The sequence below is a fragment of the Thermobia domestica genome, chromosome 7 (genome assembly GCF_964235325.1).
Source record: "Thermobia domestica chromosome 7, izTheDome1.hap1.1, whole genome shotgun sequence".
Lineage (NCBI taxonomy): Eukaryota > Metazoa > Arthropoda > Insecta > Zygentoma > Lepismatidae > Thermobia > Thermobia domestica.
This window is the reverse complement of record NC_137460.1, coordinates 241771237-241799027: the sequence shown is the minus strand read 5'-3', so window position 1 is coordinate 241799027 and position 27791 is coordinate 241771237. Positions and strand designations below refer to the sequence as shown.

The window sequence follows — 27791 nt, the reverse complement described above, 5'->3', positions numbered from 1 at the left end:
GTTTTCTAGGATTTCCACCAGAAAGCAGTTTTTTGCGGGCAGAAAAAATTTCAAGTTCAGCTTGAAGATGTTCTGTTTGATGGTTCACCAGGTCTAGACTCATGATGATAGATATAGTTGTCGGGAAAAGACTTTTCTGCCTACTGTAATATATTGCAGAACCGAGAATAATTCCTGTCCGTTATGAACAGGTTATTGAAACGTTTGGGGGAAAAAAGGACTGTCCTCGTCCGTATCTGAGAGTGTCCGTTAAGGGAGGTTTCACTGTATATATATATATATATATATATATATATATATATATATATATATATATATATATATATAATATGTACAGGGGTTAGACAAAAAAATCTAAAAACACTTCAGGACACGTAAGTTTGGCCCTCCACTGTACAACACGTGTTGCGGTTGCCGATCGTTTTTTGTTTTCAATGTGTCATGTGGACCTTCCTCTTCCGTCGGTAGTAACCAGTTCACCTGTGAGTGTGAAAGTGGTGCGGTAAAATGGGCGACCTGACAGACTTCCAAAGAGGCATGATCGTTGGTGCCCGTCTGGTTGGAGCTTCAGTGGCAACAGTGGCGAACATTGTGGAGGTATCGAAAGGCACTCTGCCCAATGTCACGAGAGCATACATAATTCATGGGCAAACGACGTCTGCAAAGCACAACAGTGGTCGAAAGACAGTCCTGTCAGATAGGGACCGGTGGGCATTAAAACGGATTGTAGTACCTAAAAAGAAGACCACTGCAATTAAAGTTACGCCTGAACTCAATTCCGGCCTACAGAACTCGGCTTCATCGAAAACAGTGCGATGGGAACTTCATAAAATGAAAATTCATGGCAGGGCCGCTATCGCCATACCGCTGGTCACAGCAGTAAATGCGAAGAGGCGTATCCAGTGGTGCGTGGACTCATGAACAGTGGAAACACGTAATGTGGTGCGATGAATCGACCTTCACCTTGTTTCCAAAAACCGGCCGTGTTTACGTATGGAGAACACTGTCGCAGGCCTATGATACAGACTGTCTGCTCCCAACTGTAAAGCATGGGGCTGGTTCTCTTACAGCATGGGCAGTGATACCGTGGTTTTCTGCAGGTCCCATCATAGCTCTGCATGGAATGATGAATGCTAAGGCGTATGAGGCCATTTTGGGGAAGCAGGTTCTACCCATGGCCCAAATATTGTTCTCTGATGGTGATGGCATCTACCAAGATGATTTGGCGCCCTGTCATGCTGCAAAAACGGTGAAATCATGGTTTGAGGAGCATGACTAGGAGCTATTACACCTCCCCTGGATCCCACAATCACCAGATCTGAACATCATTGAGCCATTGTGATCTGAGTTAGAAAGGCGTATTCGGTCTCATTACCTCCACCAGCATCCCTTAAGGAACTAGAGCATGTTTTGGAGAAACGATGATACAAAATTCCACTCACCACGATTCAGGAGCTGTATACGTCCATTCCAAGTCGGATCCAAGCTGTTTTGGACGCAAAGGGAGGCCCCACACCATACTAGGTACGATTTTCACACTTTTGCAAACGTTTTAGATTTTTTGTCCGACCCCTATATATATATACAGTGTCTCACCTAACTTTGCGATTTCAAATATTTCCGAATGTACACATGTCAAGGGCCTATAAAATTCTGTAAACAGCAAGTGCCCCCAGGGGTCCCATCATAGGGCCTCAGGGGCCAACTCGAAAATTTCAAATAAAAAATCCCTATTTTATTGTAGATTCTGATTCTACGATCAAAACCAAGCAACTTTTACTTGAAGCACTTTTTCCGTATTCTAATAGATTGCGCTGTAATCGTTAAAAAATGAATATCATACGTACGTCCCCTAACTTTGCGACCTCAAATATTTCTGAAATAAAAAATGTGACAAATCTAGTTACGTAAGAATGTACACATGTCAAGAGCTTATAAAATTCTGTAAACAGCAAGTACCCACAGGGGTTCCATCATAGGGCCCCAAGGGCCAACTTGAAAGCTTTAAATGGAAACTTCCTATTTTTGTTGGAGACTCGAATTTGGAATCGAAAATACTCAAATTTTACTTGAAGTACTTTTCGTTACCCGCCTAGATGGCGCTGTAATCACAAAAAAGAAATATCGTACGCTACCTGGGGTTGATAATAAACTAAATAACTCGAGAAATGCACGTGCAATTAAAGAGCACGAAATATGTGATCAATATTTTAAAAAGGCTTAGCATAAAACAAAATTGCTTTCATTTACATTTCAATGCGACTATGGTAGACAATTATGATATGGAAAAGAAAGATTTTGTGTTTTGCAGCAAGAAACATCTTCCCTAGAATTGTAAAGGTCAAGTAGATCAATATGTTTACTAAATATCACGTGACATAGACGGATTAAATAAAATCATTATTCCACACTATAGTAGTAAAAGCACAAATGACAAAGGAGATTTCGCAGAACAAATTTACAAAACCTGGATAAAGCGAAAAGAAACTTAATTGATATACAGGACTGTTTAAATGATCTTCACGATTTTAAATGTTAGTAACTCAAGTTTGTAACTAGTTTCAAAGTTTAGTTACAATGGCATGCTGCTTATGTTAAATTAGAGAAAACTCAAAATATTTTCTTATTTATAAACACATGCGTGTTATGTTCCTTGTCAAAGCTGCTCAAGATGAGTGCAGTTTGTAATTTAACATATATCAGTTTGATAGTATAATCCTTGGCACACTCTTTTTTACATTCCAGAGGCAGGAAATCCATCTACTTCTTAAATACGTTCTCCAAGTTCAGTTAAATTGTTAGGGAGGGGGTGACTTATACACTTGGATTTAACATAACCCAAACTTCGTTGAAAATTCCGTTTCACATGAAAGTAGAGAATAAAAAAAAAAAACATTGTCCTGTCTTCGTTTCCTGCTATCTAAATTTACTGTTACCCTGTTACGGAATGCGTAATTACACATCAGCTGTACCAGCCACGTAGTGTCTTCTCTCTCTCTCTCTCTCTCTCTGTCTCTCTCTCTCTTTTTTTTTTTCGAAGAACTTGATTATCATGAATCCTCTTGCCTGTCTCGACTTGGTTGTCTAAAATTGGCAGATGAACAAAGTGTAACTGATGTTTCACAACATACGCTCAACCTGCACACCTTTCTTGGTCTGGCAGTAAGCAATTCGATGGTAAAACACAAATACTGCATTCCTGGTGACGTTCAGTTCAATAAGTGCAACTTCATCAACAACCCTTTGATGAAGATTATCTAAAGTGGTTGTTATTGTTTGATATAGAAAAATACTCGGAGTTTTAGATAAACCCAGAAAAAGTAGTATAGTGGCGATAAATCAGGGAACAGAGAACGAGCGGGCCACCCAATCTCACCTCTTTTGCAAATCCGTTATTTAGGAAATTCCGTGTTAAGAAATTGCGGCATATTTACACCGTTGTGCGGTCTTGTACATCTTGCTGAAACCATCTGTGAGCAAAACTGTATTCTGCAGTATCTCTCATTGCTGGAAATATTTGATTTCGAAGCATCTCCTCACACAGTTCAAAAGTCAAATTGTTATTAATAAAAAGGCCCAATTATTGTATATTTAGCACTGCCGTCCAGATATTCAACTTTTCAGCATGTAGAGTGTGTTTGAAAGGACCAATCAAAACCTGCTTTTACGTCTGTTAATGTAGCCGGTTAGGTGGAACGTGCCTTCATTAGATAACATAATGCTGGTAAGAAACGTAGGATCATCATTGATTTGTTTCATCATATCTTTACAAAATTCTACACGGCGATCAAAGACATCTTCATTCAGTTGGTGTATCACATGAATTTTGTATGGGTAGAACTTCATTTTCTTCAACTTTCTTCTCGCAGACTTGGACTAATGTCGTATTGTTCCGCAGCTTTATGAATGCTGAGTATTTACAACAAATGACTGCAACATCAAGCTGATTGTCGACCGATTTCGGTCGACCAGGAATGTTACAATCCTTTATAGTTGTCGTTTTCTCGATGCGTCTTACGATACACTCGACAGAAGGTCTCGAAATGGGATTGTGTGGAATGCGAATTTTTTCGTTAATATTATCCTTACTTCAGCACATGACCCTTGGTTATTGCCCATCCTCGTATCATCGAGAGCGTTAGAAGTTTTCTTTGAGAGCGGTTGTAATACGTCGAAATACAGCTTGAGTGTTGAGAGGTTCTCTGTAATAATGCCTACTGCTACCAATATCTAATCATGGCTTCTACGTTGCTGGACCGTAATTTAAATCAACCATAAGTATTTACAGAACATAACATAGGGGTGACACATATATGTCTTCTGGTCAAATGTTATTTGTTCCGTTAAACTTGTAAGATCCCATTTGCTCTCTTACAAGGGAACCTTCCGAAAATGATAGTTGCAGTGAAAGATATGGCCTATGTCAATTGAAAGAGCTGTAACAGAGATAAGCATTCCAAAAAAATTAGCTGCCCATAGCAATAGGTTCAAGAAATATAAGGGGTGGAAGTTCGGGAAACAGCAAGGTTGGACAAGGGGGAAAAGTGCAAATTCCGCAACAAAAAAAAAAAAAAAAAAAAAAAAAGGAGGCGGCAAAATACAATGCTGACAAGTGATGTATAGAAAGAGACTTGCCACAATAGGGAACAAATGAAGGCCACCAGCGGGGTTAACAGAGTTGCCAACTGCAATGAAAAGTACATGTTTTGCAAAGAGCACTATATGTATACTAAACGCAATGTTAACTTGAGAGCCGCATCACAAGCGCATTAATACATGTCGGCGCGCGAACCTTTTCACAGGGAAGCCTTTGTATGTGTGTGTGTGTGTGTGTTTTGGTTTGGCTCTCAATCGCCAGGGTTTCAACTGGCGCTGTTCTGAGTTTCAGTTGATACGCGCGGAGCGATGATTTCTCGTCATTTTCCTGCCGCTTACGAAAAATATGTTTCTTGGTCTATTTGTTTTAATAATTCATGAAGACACGACAATAGTAATAAATGTATTGGAAATTCGCACGTCATGTATTTGCAATCCTCACAATAAAAACCCGAGAGCATGAAAACTATTTTGCTTATTCATTTCAATTGATTAAGGTAAGAAAGGATAAGAAATGAAGTTATTCTCATATATCTACCTGGAAAAGCTCAATCATAAACAGAAACATACGAGCAGCCACCCTCCCACACAATAAATTAAAAATACGATTTTTTTTTCTAAAAGCACAGCAACTCTACATTGGCACTGAGTAAACCACAGCGAACCGGCAACAATCACATTAACAATTTCTTCAATAGTTTTGTCTGCATATTTTTCTCAGTCGAGCGTACAAATTGTTGACAATTTACTTTGCTTGACTTTAAAGAGGTTTCCCTTGCGATAATACTGAGAAGATGATAATTCGGATTCATTCATATTTTCAACTTCGCGCTTAACACTCTTCATGGTTTCAGTTTCAGTACACCCACGTACCCACTCTAACGCACGCGCGAAGACGATATTTGGCAGAGCAGTGTTACTCTCTGCACAAAAATTGCAGAAGTTACATGTGAGTTCCGTTATTTCTTTTGTTTCATTTATCAGCAGGCAATGAAGGTTCTTACGGGGTAGTTACTCTATTTAATTTATATATCTTATAAAAATATTAAGCCATTTCCTATCCATTGTGGACGGTTTCTAACATTGACCAATTAAGTAATTTTACTGGTCCTCTGCTTTTGTTATAAGATTTTTCAAGTTTATAATCTTGCAACACTTGCAAGAGACTCGCATCTTAGCTGCCGGCTTTTCACTCCTTTCTTTCCTTTTCTCTTTCCGATTCTGAGTCGTGACGTCATTTTCATAACCCTTTACTAATAAATGTAGTATCATTTATTTTAAATATTGTTTCTGTATTGACATTTTTATATACTTGAACTCAATTAGCTCTTTGAATTGATCTCCTAAGTAATGTTTTACTTGTGTAACGGGAGGAACTATGTAATGTGCGCGGAGTCGCCTGAATTGAAGCTGCGTATCTCGGCTATCAGGATAAGGTCGCGGCAAGTATAGTGAGTGCAATATTCAGTGTCATGTAGAACATAAGATTGTACCACTGATTATACACGTCATATCTTATGTTCTACATGACACTGAATATTGCACTCACTACATATAGTGCTCTTTGCAAAACATGTACTTTTCATTGCAGTTGGCAACTCTGTTAACCCCGCTGGTGGCCTTCATTTGTTCCCTATTGTGGCAAGTCTCTTTCTATACATCACTTGTCAGCATTGTATTTTGCCGCCTCCCTTTTTTTTTTTTTTTTTTTTTTTTTGTTGTTGTTGCGGAATTTGCACTTTTCCCCCTTGTCCAACCTTGCTGTTTCCCGAACTTCCACCCCTTATATTTCTTGAACCTATTGCTATGGGCAGCTAATTTTTTGGGAATGCTTATCTCTGTTACAGCTCTTTCAATTGGCATAGGCCATATCTTTCACTGCAACTATCATTTTTGGAAGGTTCCCTTGTTAGATCTACCGATCAACTTTACATGTTCATATTTACTTCCACTTCTCAAATGGAATTATATGCAGTTTCAAATCAAATCGTAATTATGTACATCTACATAATCATAACAACAAAATAATGATGTCCTTTTAAACTTTAATAGATCTACCGATCAACCTTACGTGTTCACTTTCAGTTTTACCTCTCAGGTAAAATCACATGGTCTATATTTAAATCAAATCGCATTATACATATCTACATAAACATGGCAAAAATGAATAACTTAATTCTCTTTTCATACTATGTCCGTTTATTAATTGAAACTTCATGTCCCAACGGAGAGCTAGAGTAAATCAACTTTCATAGTGTCCATAAGCTCAGAAAAAAATCTCAGTTCCTGAAGAATATTATTATCACAAACTTGTGTTCTAACTTTGCTTGCAGGTCTTAGCAACAACATCACACAGAATGTACAGTTCTTGAACCAGCTTTTTATTTATCAACTTCAGGTACAACAATATTATTATTTTTGCGATTTATGTGTTATCTAGGAGGACAACGAAAAATACTTAAACGAAAAGTTGCGTATTTTCGGTCGCAGTATCTGAATCTGCATTAATGCAGAGGATTTCTGTTTGGAATTTTGGTAAGATGAAGCTAACTTCATTTTATGTTAGTTGAATAGGTCTCGTCTCGTGTTCTCGTCTCGCAAAATATTATAAGTATCGTCTCGCGTTCTCGTCTCGTTTGCGGACACTTGTTGTTCACAGAATTTTATAGGCCCTTGACATGTGCACATTCGTACATAACTAGATTTGTAACATTTTTGTTATTTCAGAAATATTGAGGTCGCAAAGTTAGGGGACGTACGTACGATTATATTCATTTTTTTTTTTTTTTGCGATTACAGTAACATTATTAAAATAACGAAAAAGTGCTTCAAGTAAAAGTTGCTTAGTTTTGATCGTAGAATCAGAATCTACAATAAAAATGGCGGATTTCCATTTGAAATTTTCGAGTTTGCTCCTGGGGCCCTATGATGGGACACTTGTTCACAGAATTTTATAGGCCCTTGACATGTGCACATTCTTACATAACTTGATTTGTCACATTTTTTGTTATTTCAGAAATATTGAGGTCGCAAAGTTAGGGGACGTACGTACGATTAGGCATGGGCGCAAGACCAAACGAGACGAGAACTGAAACAAGTCTCGTTTCGTCTCGTCTCGCAAAATCAAAAGCTGTTCTCGTCTCGCGATCTCGCAAATCAATACTGGAATAATGTAGTCTTCATTCGACCCTTCTAAAATAATGTATACTCAAAGTTTACGTAGTTTTGTTTTATAGTTGCATTGTTACACAATGCTTATCCACTCATTCCGATTCACAATGCTTGGTGGGCAGGGGGAACAAATCTGTTCTAAACCCAGAGGCTTTACATCACATTGGAACTAAACACGTGTCTTTTTCCCTCATATATATAGCATTGAAAATAGGAAGAAGAAAGTCAGTGTGTCAGAGACAGACAGAAACAGAGAGAGAGAGAGAGAGAGAGAGAAATAAGATATGGTATCCTCTGCCGACGCCTCGAATTTCTGCACTGAAGGAAAAATCAAAGCGAGCCGTATATTTTTGAACTTGGATATTTTTACCGAGGGCGCAATAACAGAAGACCGGAAACCGCAGCCGCGAATATGCAATGTTACCTAAGTTCATTGTTTCCGTCTACAAAATTTTCCGAAAAGACAGCTTCCAAATATGTCCTCAATAAAGAAATTTAAAAAAAATGTATTGTAGTGGTGTTTGCTATCCTGCTTTTATGATTTGTCAAGAAGTTCTCTCATCATCAGGAGGAGGGTGGATACACAAGACAAAACGTGTCGTTTTCCCCCCTATTTGCCTCCCCCTCCTCATGAACTTTATGACCAAATATCTTGGCTCACGACCCCAAAGAGAAAATAAAGAAAACAGTGTAGATAATGGAAGAATCTATTTTATTGCATTTTGGGAAAGTAGTGACAAAGAAAAAGTAACACAATCTTTATTTCTTGAATCTTTTGTCATGAGGAAATCTCCTAAAATAACTAGATTCTGATTAACCTTGTTAACTTAAACCTATCATGAAATCAGTAATTGTGACAACCTGATCAAACCATTTCAAGAAACAAGAACAGCTAACTAAGCAACTATCAGTGTTGCAGAAAAGTCACAACACTTACCCCGTTAACTAGATACTTTGAAACTACCAAAATAACAGTAAAACAAAAAAATCAATACAAATTTCATAATACAAAGGAAAATTGTATTTTTTTTTTTTTATTTCCACTAGTCGACATAATTTGTAGTAAATGTTTAAATAAATGCTAGCCCAAAAGTTTAGAAATAAACTATTAGTTACTAACTTGCCTTCGTCTGCGATTGTCTACGATTTCAGGTGATGATGATGTGTGGAAGGGATGTTTCGATGAGAACCATGCACTTCTAAGATATCAATTTTGTAGAACATTAACATCTTTGGGGAGTTCATAATTATGACAGCATTGTTCCTTACTGCAAAGTACAGCACGAACGCACAATATTGATTTACCTTTTCTGGACCCATTCTTTTATCGAGGGTTGGGGACGAGCAAGTTCAAACAAATTTTCTTTAAATTTGGCTTCACTCGAAATAAAAATATTTTATATCCACTCGAGAACTCGGTTCAAAAAATCTCCAATTCGACTCGATATTTGCTCAAGTTTCGAGTAGTGTCGGGTCCAAGCGAGTTTAATTCTATAGTATTAGTAGTTTTTATATTAACTAGTGATGCTTACGAGATGTGACAAGAGGAAAAATTAGTCTATCTCGAGATGTCGTTAATGTATTATCTCGAAACAAATGTGAACTGTTTCTTGAATATCACCAGTCCTGGTCACGAGGCGAGACAGATTTGATTTTGTCTCGCCCAGTCTCTATCTCTCGCCTCAAAAACAAGATTAAACAAAATAAAATACGGAAATTTAGCTATTTGTTTAGGCAAATAGTAAACATTTTCACTTTTGGTATGACCAGGCCTTAATTTAATTCGTTTTTGGTGTTTATTAGCGTGGTAATGGTACAGGAGGAGTTATATAAAGAATAAACACGCGAAATCAGTGGACAATTTACTGAAGATATTTTCAGCGAAACAATTGTTGTTGTTCTCCTTCTTTTGCGAAAGCTTCATCCTCAACCATATAAGTGTCAACACGTTCAGCCGAATCTTTATCGAATTCATCGTCTGAACCGTCTGAATTCTTGTCAGCTTGTCAGAATTTCTCTCGAAACTATTTTCGTATTGAAAACATGGATGATAAGTTCCGAAGGCTTTTGGCAACAATAGATCCTTTCATTTCTTCTTTGGGCAAATCATTTCATAAGAAAATGAAGAATTTGTCATCTGAAGCTGTAAACCTTTTAATTATTTCCAACACGGAAGCTGACAAAAATTTAGACGACTCAAACGAAGATGATGAAGGGAATAACTTCCATGGAGATTCGGCTGAACATGTAGCTAATACCTATAGAGTTATTCCATGTGGAAACGACAAATTATGCCAAAATCTTCGTGCTGTCGCATTCGAGATTTGAGTGTTTGTCTCAACACTTACCAATATGTGATAGGAAGGAAAATGGAATGGTTTGTAATGCACGCCATTCATGTTGAAGATACGGCCATAATTGAATCTTAAGTTATGTTCATTTTCTTGGAGCTCTATCGAAAATGAAATAAATAAATAAATAAATTCAAAATTGCACTATAGATATGTGGACAGTCCTTTTTTTTTTTTTTTTTTTTTTTTTACCACGTAGTAGTGACGCAAATACACATTTTGGGTTACGAAATATTTGGATTTTTTTAGTCCAAGTCGATGAATTAAACCAAAATTATATTTTCGGAAGAAATATTGAAAAATTTGTTGTGTCAAAGGGAACGTAATTTTAAGAGAATAAGTATCATCTGTACTTTCTATAGAAAAAAAATCATCTTTTGTGTTTCTAATTCCTATTAGTGCTAGTGGTATAAAGTATATAGTGCATAGAGAACGGATGCTGAGCTATGCCCCCTCTAACTTCTGAGCGGAAATGACTAAAACGCTCAAATTTGTGTTTCTGAGCCTCACTAAAGTATCTGTTTTCATGTTGTCACTCTATATTGTTGTTGTTGCTCCAAAATTCAAAAAGAAGAAGAAGAAGAAGAAGAAGAAGAAAGAAAGAAAAGAAAGCAATACATATCAATCTCCAAAATAGATGTGCCCATTACAGCCTTTTGAAGCTCCAACGCTACATCAAGATTGTTGTGTTGTCTGCATTCCAGGGTCTGAAACCGCTACAAACAAAATCAAATTTTGCAAACAAATCAAAATCAAATTACAAACAATCGTGAACTGAGTCTACTAAAAGGAGTGAAAGCAGAAAAACACGACTCTCGTTTGTGATTGTATTCCTTTTTACACCCCGACTTTGTTTACAAGAATGTTTTTGTGGAATTTTACAGCTGCTAAGGAACGTGAAGCAGCAAGAGACGTGCAGCCACGTAAACACATGCCGGGACAGAAGTAAGTCGAAATACAAATTGAAATTTTCACCACTTGTGAAGGAAGCATATTTCTTGCTGGAATCAAAATATTGTTAGTATTCCACTGTGCCTTTTTGTTCCACAAGGTTTAGAACTTTATATTTCTGGTTATCATCATTCACATAATCGACCGTCTTGCTCGATTTTTCGCTTTCAGGTGGAATGACTCTATATGGTTGAGGACTAAGCTTTCGAAAAATAAGGGGGAGAAGAACAATTGTTTAACTAAAAAATTAAAATGACTTCATTAAGTTATATTTTAATTAATAAATGACTGGTAGATTGACTCTGTCCTAGCTATTGAAGTAGACAAAGTATCCTTCCCTCTCGAATCTCAAACTTTTTCAGACGCAGTCCGCTAAGTGGATCCGCCATTTTGAATTTTAAAATTTTAATGTCAAATTAGTAAGTTTGTAATCAACGAAGTTAAATGTACCAAGTTCAGTTTGCCAATTTTACTTTTTCCAAATTTGGTCCTCCATTTTTTTTTATTTGATGTCAAATTGATAATTAACAAGATCAAAAGCCTCATTATAGCAATTTTTTGTCCATTTTTACTGATTTTGAATTATGACCACGTTTCAAGCATTTGATCCATAGTTTATCGATCTCTGTGCGTCGCCCTTTTGGACCGTCGCTCTCCTGGCTGTCGCTTTCTTTGTGCGTCGCCTTTTGACCCGTCGATCTCTTGGCTAACGTTCTCCTGGTCGTCGCTCTTTTGCCTTCACTCTCTTTGCTGGCGCTCTACTGTCGATACACCCATGTTTATTACAAAACTCGATCCTGACATTATTAACTATCTTCTCTTCAATATGTATGATGGTACTTGCAAAAGAATACCATATCAATATCACAAATGTAAACTATGCGAGACCGTGAGAAGTCTCGCGAGACTTCTCGCGCGAGACTTCCTGAAGTCTCGTCTCGCGCCCATTCCTACGTACGCTGATATTCATTTTTGCGATTACAGCAACATCTATTAAAATAACGAAAAATTGCTTCAAGTAAAGGTTGCTTAGTTTTGGTTGTAGAATCAGAATTTGCAATAAAAATAGCGGGTTTCCATTTGAAATTTTCGGGTTGGCCCCTGGGGCCCTATGATGGGACCCTGGGTACACTTGTTCACAGAATTTTATATGCCCTTGACATGTGCACGTTCTTACGTAACTAGATATGTCACATTTTTTGTTATTTCAGAAATATTGAGGTCGCAAAGTTAGGGGACGTAGGTACGATGATATTCATTTTTGCGATTACAGCAACATCTATTAAAATAACGAAAAACTGCTTCAAGTAAAAGTTGCTTAGTTTAGATCGTAGAATCAGAATTTGCAATAAAAATAGCGGATTTCCATTTGAAATTTTCGAGTTTGCTCCTGGGGCCCTATGATGGGACACTTGTTCACAGAATTTTATAGGCCCTTGACATGTGCACATTCTTACATAACTTGATTTGTCACATTTTTTGTTATTTCAGAAATATTGAGGACGCAAAGTTAGGGGACGTACGTACGATGATATTCATTTTTTGCGATTACAGCAACATCTATTACAATAACGAAAAACTGCTTCAAGTAAAAGTTGCTTAGTTTTGATCGTAGAATCAGAATTTGCAAAAAAATAGCGGATTTCCATTTGAAATTTTCGAGGTGGCTCCTGGGACCCTATGATGGGACACTTGTTCACAGTAGTTTATAGGCCCTTGACATGTGCACATTCTTATGTAACTAGATTTGTCACATTTTTTTGTTATTTCAGAAATATTGAGGTCGCAAAGTTAGGTGAGACACCCTGTATATATATATATATATATATATATATATATATATATATATATATATATATATCGGGTGTTTTAAAAATGGCGCCCACGAACAAAGCGCTGTTCTTTAGGCAAAAATGAAGTGAAAATCTTATATAATGGCGTACCCTCCAGGACCTCCGCTATAGGGAATCAAAAATTCCTATGTGTCAACGTCGCAGATTAACTTCAAACCATTAGCATTTCTCTACGAATCCATCAAGCAGTTACATTGATTGTTATGCTCTTCAGTGGTGCTATTGTGAACGTATATCGAGTTTAACTTCCATCTGGAAAGAATCGATGTAACTATTTGAAAGACATAAATCTTCTCTGTGGTTCTTTATCTGCGACGTTGCCACATAATGCAATTCGCGTCTCTAGATGAGGACCCGAAACAAGGATGTTATAAAAGAGAGGATCTGTCTTTTCAACAAAATCTTGAAGCCATACATCACAGTTTCACCACTCCTACTCTGCCCAATAAGATCGCAATGTTTTGAGCCAACATTCATGGCGGAAACGAAAGTAGCCCATCAGACGATGGTGGAAACGAAAGTAGCCAATCAAACGTGCCGATGCTTTTTTTTGGCTTCATTGAGTTAATATGATGAAGATACATATGGGCAGATCCTCTATATTATAACAACCTTGACCCGAAAGGTATACAATTATATATATATTTCGTTCTATTTTGACTTGGAGAAAAGTGCTCTGTAGTTCGGGAGCCCCATTTTTAGAGCACCTATATATATATATATATATATATATATATATATATATATATATATATAATATAAAATAAAGGGTTTGAAAATGAGATTTCTTTCTTTTCCTAACCTTGTATCGCCCTTGTTCTGCTTTACACGCTTTTTAAATTTTTTTCCCTGTTTCACCTATGAATATAACAACTGTTTTGTTTCCTTCCTGTTCCTCCTCCCTCGTATTATGTCGAATAGTGTCCTATTTCCTTCCTATATGTTTAGACATTTCAAATTTTTTATACACTCTTTATTATCCTAGTATCCTTTCCTTTGTTTTGTATGCATCCACCATTAGTTCCTCTTTTCTCTTCATTCTTTTTCCTCCTTTTCTCCTTATTGTTGCGTTCTTCTCTTGTGCTTTCCATGTCTGATAAAGCCAGAAATTTATTTAGTTCACAAAACAGTTACACATCGATGTTTTAATAGAAACATAGTTCTTTCCTCGGAGACTGTGTTACTTTTATACAAATCCAATTTAAATAGGACGGGTATGACATAAAACTTTGATGCAGACAAAAATTATTGTTCTTGTCTTTGTTACTTGGTTTCTATGAACTCATCGATATCAATGTTATGATCCACAGGGAACAGTTGATGCTGTTCCCTTGTTTATGACAATGAAGATGATTGACGTTGTTATTGTGTTCTCATATAAATTGAGCGCAATAGTCAAACTATTTCTTGGGGGCGCGGTGGCTCAGTGGTAGAGCGTTCACTTCCGGTGCTTGGGGTCTCTGCTTCGATCCCAGCTCACGCCGTGTGGACTTTGTGGTGGACAAACACCGTGCTCGTGGGTTTTCTCGGGGTTCTCCCGTTTCCTCCCACTTTCTTCATTCCACCATTTCACTCATCTCTCATTATCACCGTCTCCTTTAGCCTAACGGGCATAACCGTGGGACGTAAAACTTAAAGATTTCATTTTTCAAACTATTTCTTAACTACAATCGTATCAGTGGTTGGTGTAAATCTTGTTTGAAACAAAAGATCATCCATTTCCATCCATCCATTTCCATTTCCATTTCATTCATTTCCATTGTCAGTTTTCGACTTGAAATAAGTGTCTTAACTCTTTTAGATTATGTATCCTAGTTTCAGTATATTAAGTAGTGTGTTCATTATTCGATTAAAAAAAAAACCAATAAAGCTTTGTACTTCGTTTTTTTTTTTTTTTTCCCCAAGCGTGAAAGCATTGTAGAACAAGTTACGTATGGTTTCATCGTCTTTCTGCATCGAGACATAGGAGATGATGGCGTCATAACTTACAAAAAAAAAACAACATATATTTATGATTTTTTGGCGGGCTTATTTTTACGCCTGGAATAGTGACGTAGGGAAGGGCTGGGCTCGGGGGGGCCGAGATCCCCCCCAAAGGATTCCGACAATGTACTTTGATGTTTGTATTTTTCTCTCTCCGAAAAGCAGCAATTGCCTTCCACGTACCCTATTTGAAAATAAAACATGTCACTAAAGAGTTTCTAGACCAGCTAAATGAAAGAAAGGAGGGGTAAAAATACTTTCTTTGTTGTTTTCGTTTCATTCAGATGAAAAATATTTGAGAAAAAATTGTTAAGAGGAGAGGGTGGAAAACAATAGTAAAGTTTTGTAGAATGTGACTGTCTCACAGCAATCTCTGATGTTTAATCAATTAGAGCAGTTTAGAATATTTGCTTGAGTTAGACGTGTTCAATGCGTCGGAATAAGAAGTTACTTTGCAATTGCAAAATCTCGCAAAACTTTTTACAAAAGCGGATAAAGCAGAAAGAAGGCAGTTGTGCTAATTTCGGTGAGGAAAATTTGCAAAGAAACCAAAAAATAACGGAGAAAAATTTAAACAAGATATTAATTCAGGGGAAGACTCGCAAAAAGTTCTAGAAAAAATGGCTAGAACATAAAAGGAAAGACAGTAGTGGTGTGCAAAAACAGCTATTGAGAAGAAACGGAAGAAATATCTACGGAAGTCAGGATTTCAGAAAATATAATAATAATAATAATAATAATAATAATAATAATAATAATAATAATAATAATAATAATAATAATAATAATAATAATAATATTATTATTATTATTATTATTATTATTATTATTATTATTATTATTATAACTAAACATTCTGACGCAACAAACGCATATATATATATATATATATATATATATATATATATATATATATATATATAACTGTAAGGCCCCCCCAAACAACAATCCTGGCTACACTACTGGCCTGGAAGATTAAAATTTTGCACACACACATTGAGTGCACCCCTTAGTACTTTCAGATTTGTTTCAGATCTCTGCGTTAACACAAAAGACGGTCCAGAGGGGAAAAGTTTAAAAATGGGATATTTTTTAAAACAAAAAATCCACTTTTTTCGCTATTTTCTCTCCTCAGATACATGGTGGAGACATATAAATGGTACCGTTTGATAGGCTCCTCTATTGTGAAGAGAATGGTGTACGAACCAGGGATGTTTTAGGAATTTTTTATATTACATCCGGGTCTTTTGGAGTAATTTGGGGCATTGGATCTATGTTTTGTGAAAAAAATTTTTGCCCGTTCTTACTACTCAAGATAGAAGCTTGAAATTTAGTACACCCTTACTATTTTTTTTTTTTTTTTTTTTTTTTAGTTGGGTGTGAGATCTGTGCGTTAACACAGGGGAAGGGATCGAGAGGGTCTCAAAATTTGAAAAGAAAAATATTCAGAAAAAATACCAATTTTTCTCAAAATTTCCCGCAGCAGTGACATGATAGGAAGATGTAAATGGTACCGTTTGAAAGGCTGTTCTGTTCTGAAGAGAATCATGTGCGAACCATTATCCTTGGATAAATAGGAATGATGCTATAGCTGCTTGACTGAAAGTCTATAATATATCTTTAAAAAGCCAAAATGTAAAAGGGTTAAATAGCAAGAAAAGATAATACTTTTAAAAAAAAGTAGCAGTGAGTGTCCATGATTTTTCAAAACAACTGTACACTAGGGTGGAGCGTTTTGCACTTTTGTTGGAAATTCGATGACGGCTAGTGGAGAAAAGGTGCCATTAGTGATTTACTGATTTTTAATTTTTTTTTTTAGACAACCCCTTACCTTGCCCCAACGGACTTAAATTTTTGGTTAGGCAACACGCATAACACCAATGACAGAAAAGCTATTTGTGGTCGCTGTTAGAATTATCTGATGGCTATAATACAATTATTTTATTAAAGAAAACTTGTAGCAATGCCAGTAAATAATTTTAAAATGTTTGAGTCAAAGTACAGCCATATTAGTTAGGTTGTTGGAATTAATGTCCAGATTTTGTTTGGAATGCCGCGTTAACGATGATTATAGGCATAGCCCTTGATATAACACGATTTTCTTTGTTCAACCCTTCGCTTATTTTGCTCTGTACACAAAATAACCCAGAACTCACCACGGGGTGGTGGTTGCACATAGAGTTTCGTCCTCCCATCCACCCAGTAGGCATACATTGACATTTGACCTTAGGTCACGTAGTTCTTCTTGGTCTCGTAGCGGGGCATTCTTGTTCTAGACTTCAGTTTGTCTCTAACGTAGATATATCTTGCGTGCTGGCCGCACTTTTTCGACGCTCCCTCGGACACCAGCTTCACTGTGCATTCCACAGCTTGACTATTGCAAGGGAATGTTGTTGTTAGAGTAGCTGAAGTTCGGATGTTTTCTTCAAGCTGCTGATCCGTTAAGTTTCGTGTGATTGGCGGCTCTGTTACACATTTAGGCCAATTAATCATGTTGTAGTAATTTTCAGCTGTAAATTTTATTTTCGGAACAATGAAGTCACGTGGGCGGCTTGATCTCGGAGTCTTCTGGCTGCGGCACTTTTTTCTTTTCTTTTTTTCTTTCTTTTTTCTTTTCTTTTTTTTTTTTTTTATTCTTCTCCAGCCTAACGTTCGAATATGCGGATTTTCATCTGCTGTCATCGCTATCAGCAGGTTTTCATGATGAGCGTAGTATCCGTTTGTTTGTAGAACAGAATGAACTATGTGTTGTAGATTTTCTGGCAGAAAACGTGATACCTTAACTATGCTAAACAGATGCATGTCGCCCATTTCGCACGAAGGATTTCGCCGTATTGAAAGCCAGACGGGAGCGTATACTTTAACAATGTATTTCCAAAGTAGACACAAACTTGAACTAGGTTTATTAGTACTGATGTAGTGGCGAAGCATCCTACAGGCCAATGTAAGCCATCGTGAATGTGATAATGGTCCTAGTTTTCTGTTTGCTAGATCGGTAGTACACATTCCTGTAGCAACAGCCTTACAAATTTCAAAGATATACGAGGATCATTCAATAAGTAAAGAGACAAAGTATATTTTTAACACTAATCATTTTTTTTATATATATACATTCAGGGGTGTTAGCTGGCAACTTCGGGATATGCTCTGATCTGCTGTTTCGTAATTTGATGTCAACATAACTTCAAAAATATCAATTCATCATGGCAAGTCCTCTAGAAGATTGCTCCTTAGAAGAACAGCGCTCAGTCATTAGGTTTTTAGTCGCAGAAGGTGTAAGTGAAATTTTTTCTCGAATGGTGAGACAGTACGGTAACAGTTGTATGAACCGTGCGAATGTGTACAAGTGGGTTGATCGGTTTAAAAATGGCCGAACAAGTGTAGGTGATGAACCCCGATGTGGACGTCCAGTGGAAGTTTCTGGTTCTTCGTTGGAATCGAGAATTGACGGACTTATTCGTGATAACAGAAGAATTACTGTTAAATGATAGCTGAGGAAGTTCAAGTAAGTGTTGGAACTGTTCACAATGTCATTAGGAACATTTTAACGTACAGAAAAACTTGTGCCAGATGGGTTCCCAGACAGCTTACTGACGCTCATAAAGAATCAAGGCTTTCCATTTGTCAAGCCTTAACGCAACGAAGTTTGATTGAAGGAGACGCTTTTTTTGAAAGACTAGTGACTTGCGACGAGGCCTGGATCCATCACTACGACCCTGAGACCAAAAGGCAGAGTATGGAGTGGAAACACACTAGCTCTCCAGTTCGCAAAAAATTCAAGGTTCAACCTTCCTCTGGTAAAGTGCTGCTGACCATCTTTTGGGACTCACAGGGTCCAATCTATTGCGATTTCCTTGAAGATCAGCGAACTATCAATAGCCTATACTATTCTGAGATGCTAGAACACAAAGTTAAACCAGCTATCAGGAGCAAACGCCGTGGACTCTTGTCAAAAGGAGTCATTCTTCAGCACGATAACGCCCACCCTCACACAGCCCAGCTGACCCGCGATAAGCTTCAAGAATTGGGTTGGGAGGTCTTACCTCATCCTGCCTACAGCCCAGATCTCGCCCCATCTGATTTTTACCTGTTTGGACCACTCAAAGACGCCCTACGTGGAAAAAGATTTGCTAACAATGATGAAGTTAAGGCAGCGGTGCAAAGGTGGCTTCGGAGTAAATCGAAAGATTTCTTCGCCAAGGGAATTAGGAAGCTGCAAGAAAGATGGGACAAATGCATAACTGTAAAGGGTGATTATATTGAAAAATAGCCTTAGTTTTGAAAGCGTGAAATAAATCTTTATTGAGCTATAGTAATTTGTCTCTTTACTTATTGAATGCCCCTCGTAATTCTGGTCGCTGCTTAAACCACCTGGGTTTTCCATTTCAAACACCCATTTAACGGGAATGGGTGTAAAGGGGACGATCGGTGAACGTTCACAATCCTTTAATTTCTTTCCGATGGGGCCGGAAAAAGCGTTGGGTCCGGTCGTCCCACCATCAAATTCGGTAACCATGTGTCGAAATGGCAACTCGTTGGTATGAAGAAGGCAAATGAGATTACAGTTCCTTTCCTAGGGATCTTTGTATCTGACTTATCACGCCGTTATCCCATCCTGTGTTCGTGGCTTTACCATCGCTACCGACTGCCTCAAGACTTGATAAGTCGTACTGGTACTTCTCTAAAAGCTCCAATATAGAGTCGGCAATGTCCTTGCCAGTGCCTGACTTATTAGGTGTGTCATGACCCAACTATTCTGAACCGGGCTCCGATAGAACTATGATATGCTTTTCTGTAACCTCTCGTCTTCGTAGTTTGCCGTTAATTTCTCTTGCACAAGAGTTGCATCATTTTTTCCGTCGAAGTAGATACTTGTAATCGCCCGGCCTAGGTGAGCCTTTTCTTTCTGGATCTTCTCACCCAGTTTATCTTTTTCTCTTCGTACCTTAGATCTGTCAACAACAAGATTTTTGTTATGAGTTTCGCGTCCTGAAGTACGGCAGAAGCGATCAAAGCAACTTGTCTGTCTGAAGCTACAGTTCTAAACGCTGCCTCCACTGTATTTTGAAGACAGATGCGTTTTAGGCTATGTTTCCTTCTTGGTCGCGCCTCGAAGTCAGATCCCGACGTGCTTCCCGATTAAACAGCTTCGCTGGATTCCCCTGATGACGCCAGTATCTTTGACCTGTGCCTATGCCTAATCCCACTAGTTGGTGGACTTGCTTCAACACTTCCAGCGTCTTTCTTGGTTGTCTGCCCCTTAAATCTGCTCACTTTACGGAAAAACATCTTTGACAGAGATTTGCTTGTTCGGACGTCAATGTTACCAATGCTCATTTTCTGTGATGTTCTCTGGTCCAAAAGAAACTTGAATTCTCGTTCTGAAATCTTGCGTGTCCTCTCACAGTTGCAATCTTCGGCGGTTTTACATTTGCAAGACGCAATATCAAAAAGAGACTTTTCCGCGTGTGCAACAAAACCTGCACGAAGTGTTGCTTCTTGTCCTTGTCGACTGAAATGTTTTTCCTTGGTGCGACACTTATTATAAAATGTTTTCAGCATGTCAAAAACTCTCTTCTCTGAAACTACAGGAATGCTTGCTTTACGCCAAATATGTATAACTCTTTGTTCAACGAGTTTACAAATGTCAGTCACTGGTAATTTAGTTACACTTTCATCACCACTTAAACCACTTCGAAACAAATGATAATGTCGCATAACGTCAGCGTACGTGGGTAACTGCACTTCACTCATTTCACTTGGAGTGCCAAATAATCCTAGTTTCACACTTTCCCGTGTTGGTCTGCTATGAGGCTTCCATAGCTTCCGCTTAATCTTGCTTTCCATTGCTTCCGAACTTGGAAACCAAAGTATACAAAATGTCTCTGAATCGTATCGCACTAAGAAGACTGTAACTTTAGGTACAATGCACAAAGTCTCTGTCTTAACAGAAAGAGTAGCGAACTAAAACCGTTAAAGCTTAGGCTATAATAAACTGGCCTGTTGGATTGGTTGGCCGAAGTACGCAATATTTATACCATCGCCGAACTTCGAGCGAGAATATTCTAGGAACGTCTGCGTAGGTTCTGGAGCCAACGAGGCGAGCGGGAGGTGCGCGATTCTTCTGGACTGAGCCGGGCGTTTCGACGACGCTCGAAGAGCGTGGCCAAAGTAAGCAACCACAAACTTGTGTAGCCTACCGCTAGATGGCAATTGCTGTCGGTGTACATAAGCGAAGATTTGCCAAAAACAAATCGTGTTATATCAAGAGCTATGCCCATAATCATCGTTAACGTGGCATTCCAAACAGAATCTGGACATTAATTCCAACAACTGAGCTAATATGGCTGTACTTTGACTCATAAACATTTTAAAATTATTTACTGGCATTGCTACAAGTTTCTTTTAATAAAATAATTGTATTATAGCCATCAGGTAACTCTTAAAACTACCACAAGTAGCTTTTCTGTCATTGGTGTTGTGCATGTTGCCTAACCAAACACTTAAAAACTTTAAGTTCGTTGGGGCAGGGTAAGGGTTGTCCAAAAAAAATATATCAGTAAGGTCGGTGCCACTAATGGCACCTTTTCCGCACTAGCCGTCATCGAATTTCCAACAAAAGTGCAAAACGCTCCACAGTACTGTACACATCCCCTTGATTATGTGAGATGTTATTGTCATACTTTGGATAATTTGTCAAGATATTAGAGCGAACAAAATGTATGATACACACAACTGCGAACAAGATAACCATGTTTGAGTAATCAAGGAAGAATTTATCAGAAGATTGAAATTTAGTGTTCAGGAGATGACGGGATGTTATGCAATTCAGGTCTTCAATTATAAACCTAAGTCCACTCTTTTTCTTCATATTTAGCGTTTTTTTGTTTTTTATGTTAGCATCTATGTTTTAAGAGCTATTCACTTTCATAACACGTAAGTCCAAATCAAAACGTTAAAAAAAATAATAATAATAATCTAAGCTAAGCAATAGCACGCCAAGTATAATCTTCATGTCTTTCTTCTAAAATCACAAAAGTACTCCGGTGGACTTGGAATGTTCTGTAATTCAGGTCTTCAATTGCAGTATTGGGTCATATGAATAACTGGTCAAGGATCTGACTTTTTGACGCCATACAAAGTCAAGAGTGCCGTTCTCTCTCAGTAACATTAGTTGACATGTACATGTAATTATGTGCAGGGTTGTAAATAAGCGCGCTCATTTAAGCTAGCTTGCGTGAATACGCTCGTTTTTTCTGAGTTTTATCATGAGTTAGCTCACTTCCAAAACGGTGACGCGTGAGTTGAGTTTAGCTCGAAATATATGCGAGTTTGAACTCAAAAACCATGCTCAGATTTATAGTTTTGATAAACCCAAACGGCTGTACTGTGTTGCAGGTTGTATCGGTTCGGTTCATGCTAAAAAACTGAGACTTCTGCTAGTAGCAAATGTTTTTAGTTGGTTAATCATTAGACAGTTTTATTTGTTATTTTCTTGAGCGTAAAGTTGAGCTTATCTTAACTAATATTTGAACTGAGTTGAGCGCGCTTCTTTTGAAAATCTTGAATTAAACCGTGATAACTCTCATTTTACTCTCTGAGTTTGAGCTGAGCTAAGCTTGTTTTAAAAGTGAGCATTTACTTCTGTGGTTATATGTGTAATTACAGAATAATTATTTAGTTACTCCCAGAGACTAAATCGTAATCTATCCAGTTTCGTAAATTTTCCAGTTATCTCTAATAAATAAAAATAAGTATATAGCTATATAAAATAAAGCTTCTTAAGGGTTTTCACTACAGCAAAATTAAACTACCGCTAATTTTAGAGTTTTTCTGTAATATCTTGAAAACAAATAAAAATATTCAAAGACCAGAAACGTAGTGAACTAGACAATACGATTTTGCATGTGATATCTTTACCACAACTCACCTATCTGCTTTTGGCATGCCGCTATTTACAGAAACCGCAAAAAATGCGAAATCTATCTACAGTTTCAAATCGAAAGCAGATAGATTAGTAGTGATAACGGTATCACATGCAAAATTGTATTGTCTAGTTCGCTACGTTTCTGCTTTTCGAATATTTTAATTTATTTTGAAGATATTACAGAAAAACTCTAAAATTAGCGGTGGTTTAATTTCGCTGTAGTGAAGACCCTTAAGTCAAAAATCGTGAGTTATTGTTGATTTTTAATTCTTATAATAATCTAATAATAATAATAATAATAATTTAATTTAATGCGTAACATATTTAAAGTGCTAAGAACAGCGTTAGCCAAGTATAGCACTGTACAAGATAATTAAATATTTAGTATATAATACAATTTAATGGCTTAAAATTCAATTTTAGTACCGTATAAGAGTACAATCGTAATATATCATAGTGTAAAACTGAGTCATATAAAGTAAAATATAACAAAGTAAAACCACTAAAATAGCCCTAATCTTACTGATTAGACTGTCTAATAATAGAATATAAATATAACTATTCATGAAAGAGAATCATGTATGACTTGTTATAACAGGATAAAACATTATAATAGTATTAAAAACCTAACACAACACTAATTTCTAAGAGTCCGATCTTCTGTTATTAAACAAAGTAAGTAAGGTACTTAATACAGAGTTCTTTGTACCATTCTTGCACCATAAATTTGCTTTCCTTACTCTGTGAGTTTGTACTCTGTGTGAGATATTATTTACAAGGTACTGACTGTATAATTTATTTTCTAGAATGGACTCTAAAAATCTTAACGCTTGTTGTCCTCTTTTTTGTGATAAACAGTCTAGATTAAAAACCTCTAATAGTCCCTTGTGGTCACAATGGCATTGGTACAAATGGAAATGGAAATATTCATATATATATATATATATATATATATATATATATATATATATATATATATATATATATATATATATAACCTTTCTGTTCGATTATTATTTGTTCTGCTAATGTTTGACTAAATCGCACTTGCAAATTCAAGTTTAAGTCTGATAAGAGTTCTATATAGTTATATATACGTGCTGTGGTTCTTGAAATTCGACCAGTTTCTAAGTAAATTATCTGTTGCGATGTTTGCATGTTTGATAACGTCATTCACATGGAGGTTGAATGTGAGTTGATGATCAGAAGTTACTCAATAATAATAATAATAATAATAATAAAATCCGAGAATATATGGCCAAATTAAAATATAGTGTAAATTTTGTTTAAATCACGAATTTTCATGTTTGTTGTACGATATTATTAGTTATGTTTTGTTTCAAGATGGTAGTGTAGCGCACTGCTGATAATGTTCACTTTTATAAAAAGCTGGCTTTTACTCAGTTCAGACGTTAAGAGCGGAAAATAGATTATTGGTAGCTCAGTGTTAACTGTAGTCCGTGATTTATTTTTCGTGATTGTTTGGGAAAAAAAATCAGTTTCTTTATGTAGACCAGTAGGACAGTGAATCAGAAAATGAGAGTACTGTTAGCGGCAGTATATATATATATATATATATAATCTCGGATTTTATCTTAAATCATTGTAAATGGCGTGAAATGCGTATTTTCCTTGCGTGTATTTTCCTGCACAGTTTTTAAACGATTTTAACGTAATTTACTATGAAATGCTCACTTCAGAAATTATTTTCCGGTCTGTATATTTATACTTTGACAGAAGGACTTTATTCGGGTTTTAAAGTGACTAATTTTTAAAGCATTATAACTGGTATTGTTGGTCATAACCTTGAAAATTATAATAGCCAATAACATCCATTGGCCATGACCATTAAAACTTTATCAGTAGTTAAATAAGTTTTTTTTCTTTTCTTTTTTTTTTTTTTTTAACCGACATGTGATTGCAAGCTAAGGAATTAATCACCGAAGAAAAGACCTGACAACTCTAGATTACTAGTCTACTAGCTTAATTGCGTCACTAGCTACCCTAGGTAGTGGGTTAGAACCTACTTTCGTTCTAAACACTCAAGACTAGATGAAACAAACATACGTGGTACAGTCCGCAACAAGAAACCTGCAACATGAGCATGTAAGTTCATTGTGAAACTACGCCTGACAGTGCAGGGAATCAACATAACGTCTAAGTGGCACGAATCACGTCAGGAGAAACCTCGCCGTCCTCCCCTGCACATTTATTTTGGAACAAAAGACTTCGTCGTTTCACAACAAACTTACATGCTAATGTTTTTGTGCTGCAGACTGTACAATGAGGTTATGGTTAAATTAGTAGTTTGTTTTAAGTAGAAGTTTTATCATAAACGCAATAAACAATACTAACGAAAGAGACGTCGTGCTTTTTTTTTCTTTCAGATGAGAGTGGCAGCTCTATTGCTATTGTAGACCCAACTCGAGACTTGGCAGCTAAATCAGACGAACACGAGAAGGAATTTTTAATAATCGATCAGACGACCAAGACAGAGAATATGGAGACTACTATTTTTCCAAGCAGTGTTAGAAACTGTTGGGGTTACGTATTATGCCTCATCTCAGATAATGAAGGGGTCATACTGTCCCAAGTTTATCCAAGCGGTGTATTTAAAGCAATCTTTCATAAGAACATCCTGTATGTGAATAATGTACCATGTGATAAGAGAATATTATCTGAATGTTTTTCAGTTGGCTGTTTGATGAATTTTGATGCTGAAAGATTAAACAGCCCTCATCCATGTGGTGCCCAATATCAAGCAACGTTGGCTTGGATTGGAGTTAGACCATCTGTGTCTGTCTCAGTTACTCCAACTGAGATGATACCCGAGACCAGCACACAGAACACTGTAACACCAAGGCCTATAATAAAGAATAACAATGATCCAATAGTCTATACGGGTGAAACGGGTAGAGTTTATAAACTTCTAAATGAAGATGAAATTGTACTTCTTGGAACCTTAGATGGTATAGGCACAAAGATTCTTTGCTCCAAAAATGTCTTGTACGTTCATTCTAAGCCTTGCGCCTCGGTCACTGACATTAAGATGTGTGTGAAAAATGGAGATACTGTGTATTTTAATTGTACACCTATAGACAAGAAACATAAAAGCGGTGCCAAATATAAATGCACACTGGCGTGGGTTGGAAAGAAGCCTTCGCAACTTATAGGAAGTGCATTTGTGCCAGAAACCATTCCTTCTGCTTCTATGGCAGTACAGAGTAGCAGCCCTATACCAGTTGAGAAGAAATCACCAATTCGTGGTGAAATATATCACGGCGTTGTAACAGAGGTATATCCTCCGTATGATTTTGTAGTTGTAATTGCTATCAATAGTAAGACCTACACTGTTCTGGCATGGACTGCTAACTTCAGTAAGGAAAAACTTGGTAACAAAGTTGCGCCCGGTACTCCTGTGGATGGTCTTGTGTCCATGGGTGATCGTGTTGAATTAAGAATACAAGAATCAGCTATTTCTTACAATGGAAAGACGTATCATTGGTACGCAGCGCATATCTGGAAGAAATGTTTAGATCAGCAGAAATCTTTAGTTGCCGATAGGGGAGTGACGGGCATGAACGTCGGAGCAGTAAGCGCTAGTTTGCCTGACAGTAGCTGTAATGCTGTTGAAGGAGCTCCCAGAGGTAATTAGTCTTCATGTAGTACTTGTTGAAAAAGTAGACGTTTGAACACACGTAATACGTTAGCATTGGCGTTTAACGATTCTCACTGGACTCCATTGCACTATTATTACTTTCGTAAGAGTATTGCAGAAAATAATGCGTAATACTTTGGCTTCATCAGACACTATGAATCTTATTTACACTCATGAATCTATTAGTTCAAGTCTGATGAAGCCAAAGTGGATAGGTGACGAAACTGATATACGTTAGTAGTTCTTACAATAAAAGTATTAGTTTGCTTAGCAAGTAGTTTGTATCTAATTTAAGTCTATAAAAAGCAACGCTTGTACAGTGAAAAACAACATTTTACAACAGAATTAGTTAGTATTTAACAAAATCAGGAGTATTAGTTATTTTTAAGATACACGTTGTCGAGTTCTATGTCACTCAACTATATTAAACTATTTATTACTCATTACTGATGAAGCTTGTTGAATACCCTATTTTAAATCAGTACTTACTTGTTAGTGGTCAATAATGTAAATATTGTAGTGTAAAATTACAATGGTATTTTGAAAATCAGTGAAAGTTTATAGAAATGAACAAATCAAAGTATGTAGTATTTATTATCTAAATAACAATAAAATATGACCAAACTAATCGGTACAGTGTTAGTTTCGGCAATATATATGTCATTGCCTTTATCATACACATTATTACACATAATGTGTATGATGCAGGCATTAATATCTTGCTGAAATTGTAAAACAGATTATTAATGTAGGTGTTTGGTTTGATGATATTTTATTGTTGTTTAATTATTTGCAGTTCTACGTACGACTTAAATAAAAATAAAATGTAACCAAAAGCTAGAGAGATCTACGTACAACTTGAATAAAAATAAAAATATCACCAAAAGCTAGAATGATCTACGTACAGCTTAAATAAAATATGGCCAAAGGCTAGAATGATCTACGTGCAGCTTAGATAGAAAAAAAATATGACCAAAAGCTAGAATGATCTACGTACAACTTGAATAAAAATAAAAATATGACCAAAAGCTAGAATGATCTACGTACAGCTTAAATAAAATATGGCCAAAAGCTAGAATGATCTACGTGCAACTTGAATAAAAATAAAATATGGCCAAAAGCTAGAGTGATTTACGTACTACTTAAATACAAATAACATATGGGCAAAAGCTAAAATGATCTCTACGTACAGCTTAAATTAACATATGGGCAAAAGCTAGAATGGTTTACGTACAACTTAAATACAAATAACATATGGGCAAAAGCTAAAATGATCTCTACGTACAGCTTAAATTAAAATA

At 36.7% G+C, this 27791-nt stretch overlaps 1 protein-coding gene across 3 annotated transcripts in view; it reads left to right on the top strand.

Annotated features, from left to right (window-relative positions):
• LOC145690788 (uncharacterized) overlaps positions 1–27791 on the top strand; it is a 192823-nt gene that overhangs the window by 86081 nt on the left and 78951 nt on the right. For 2 of the 3 annotated variants that reach the window (XM_081766060.1, XM_081766059.1), the window contains exon 3: positions 25220–26479. The exons of the other annotated variant lie outside the window; for it this stretch is intronic. In XM_081766060.1, the coding sequence (XP_081622186.1) occupies positions 25220–26479 (1260 nt within the window). The remainder of the gene's footprint in view (positions 1–25219; positions 26480–27791) is intronic. 3 annotated transcript variants of the gene reach the window in all.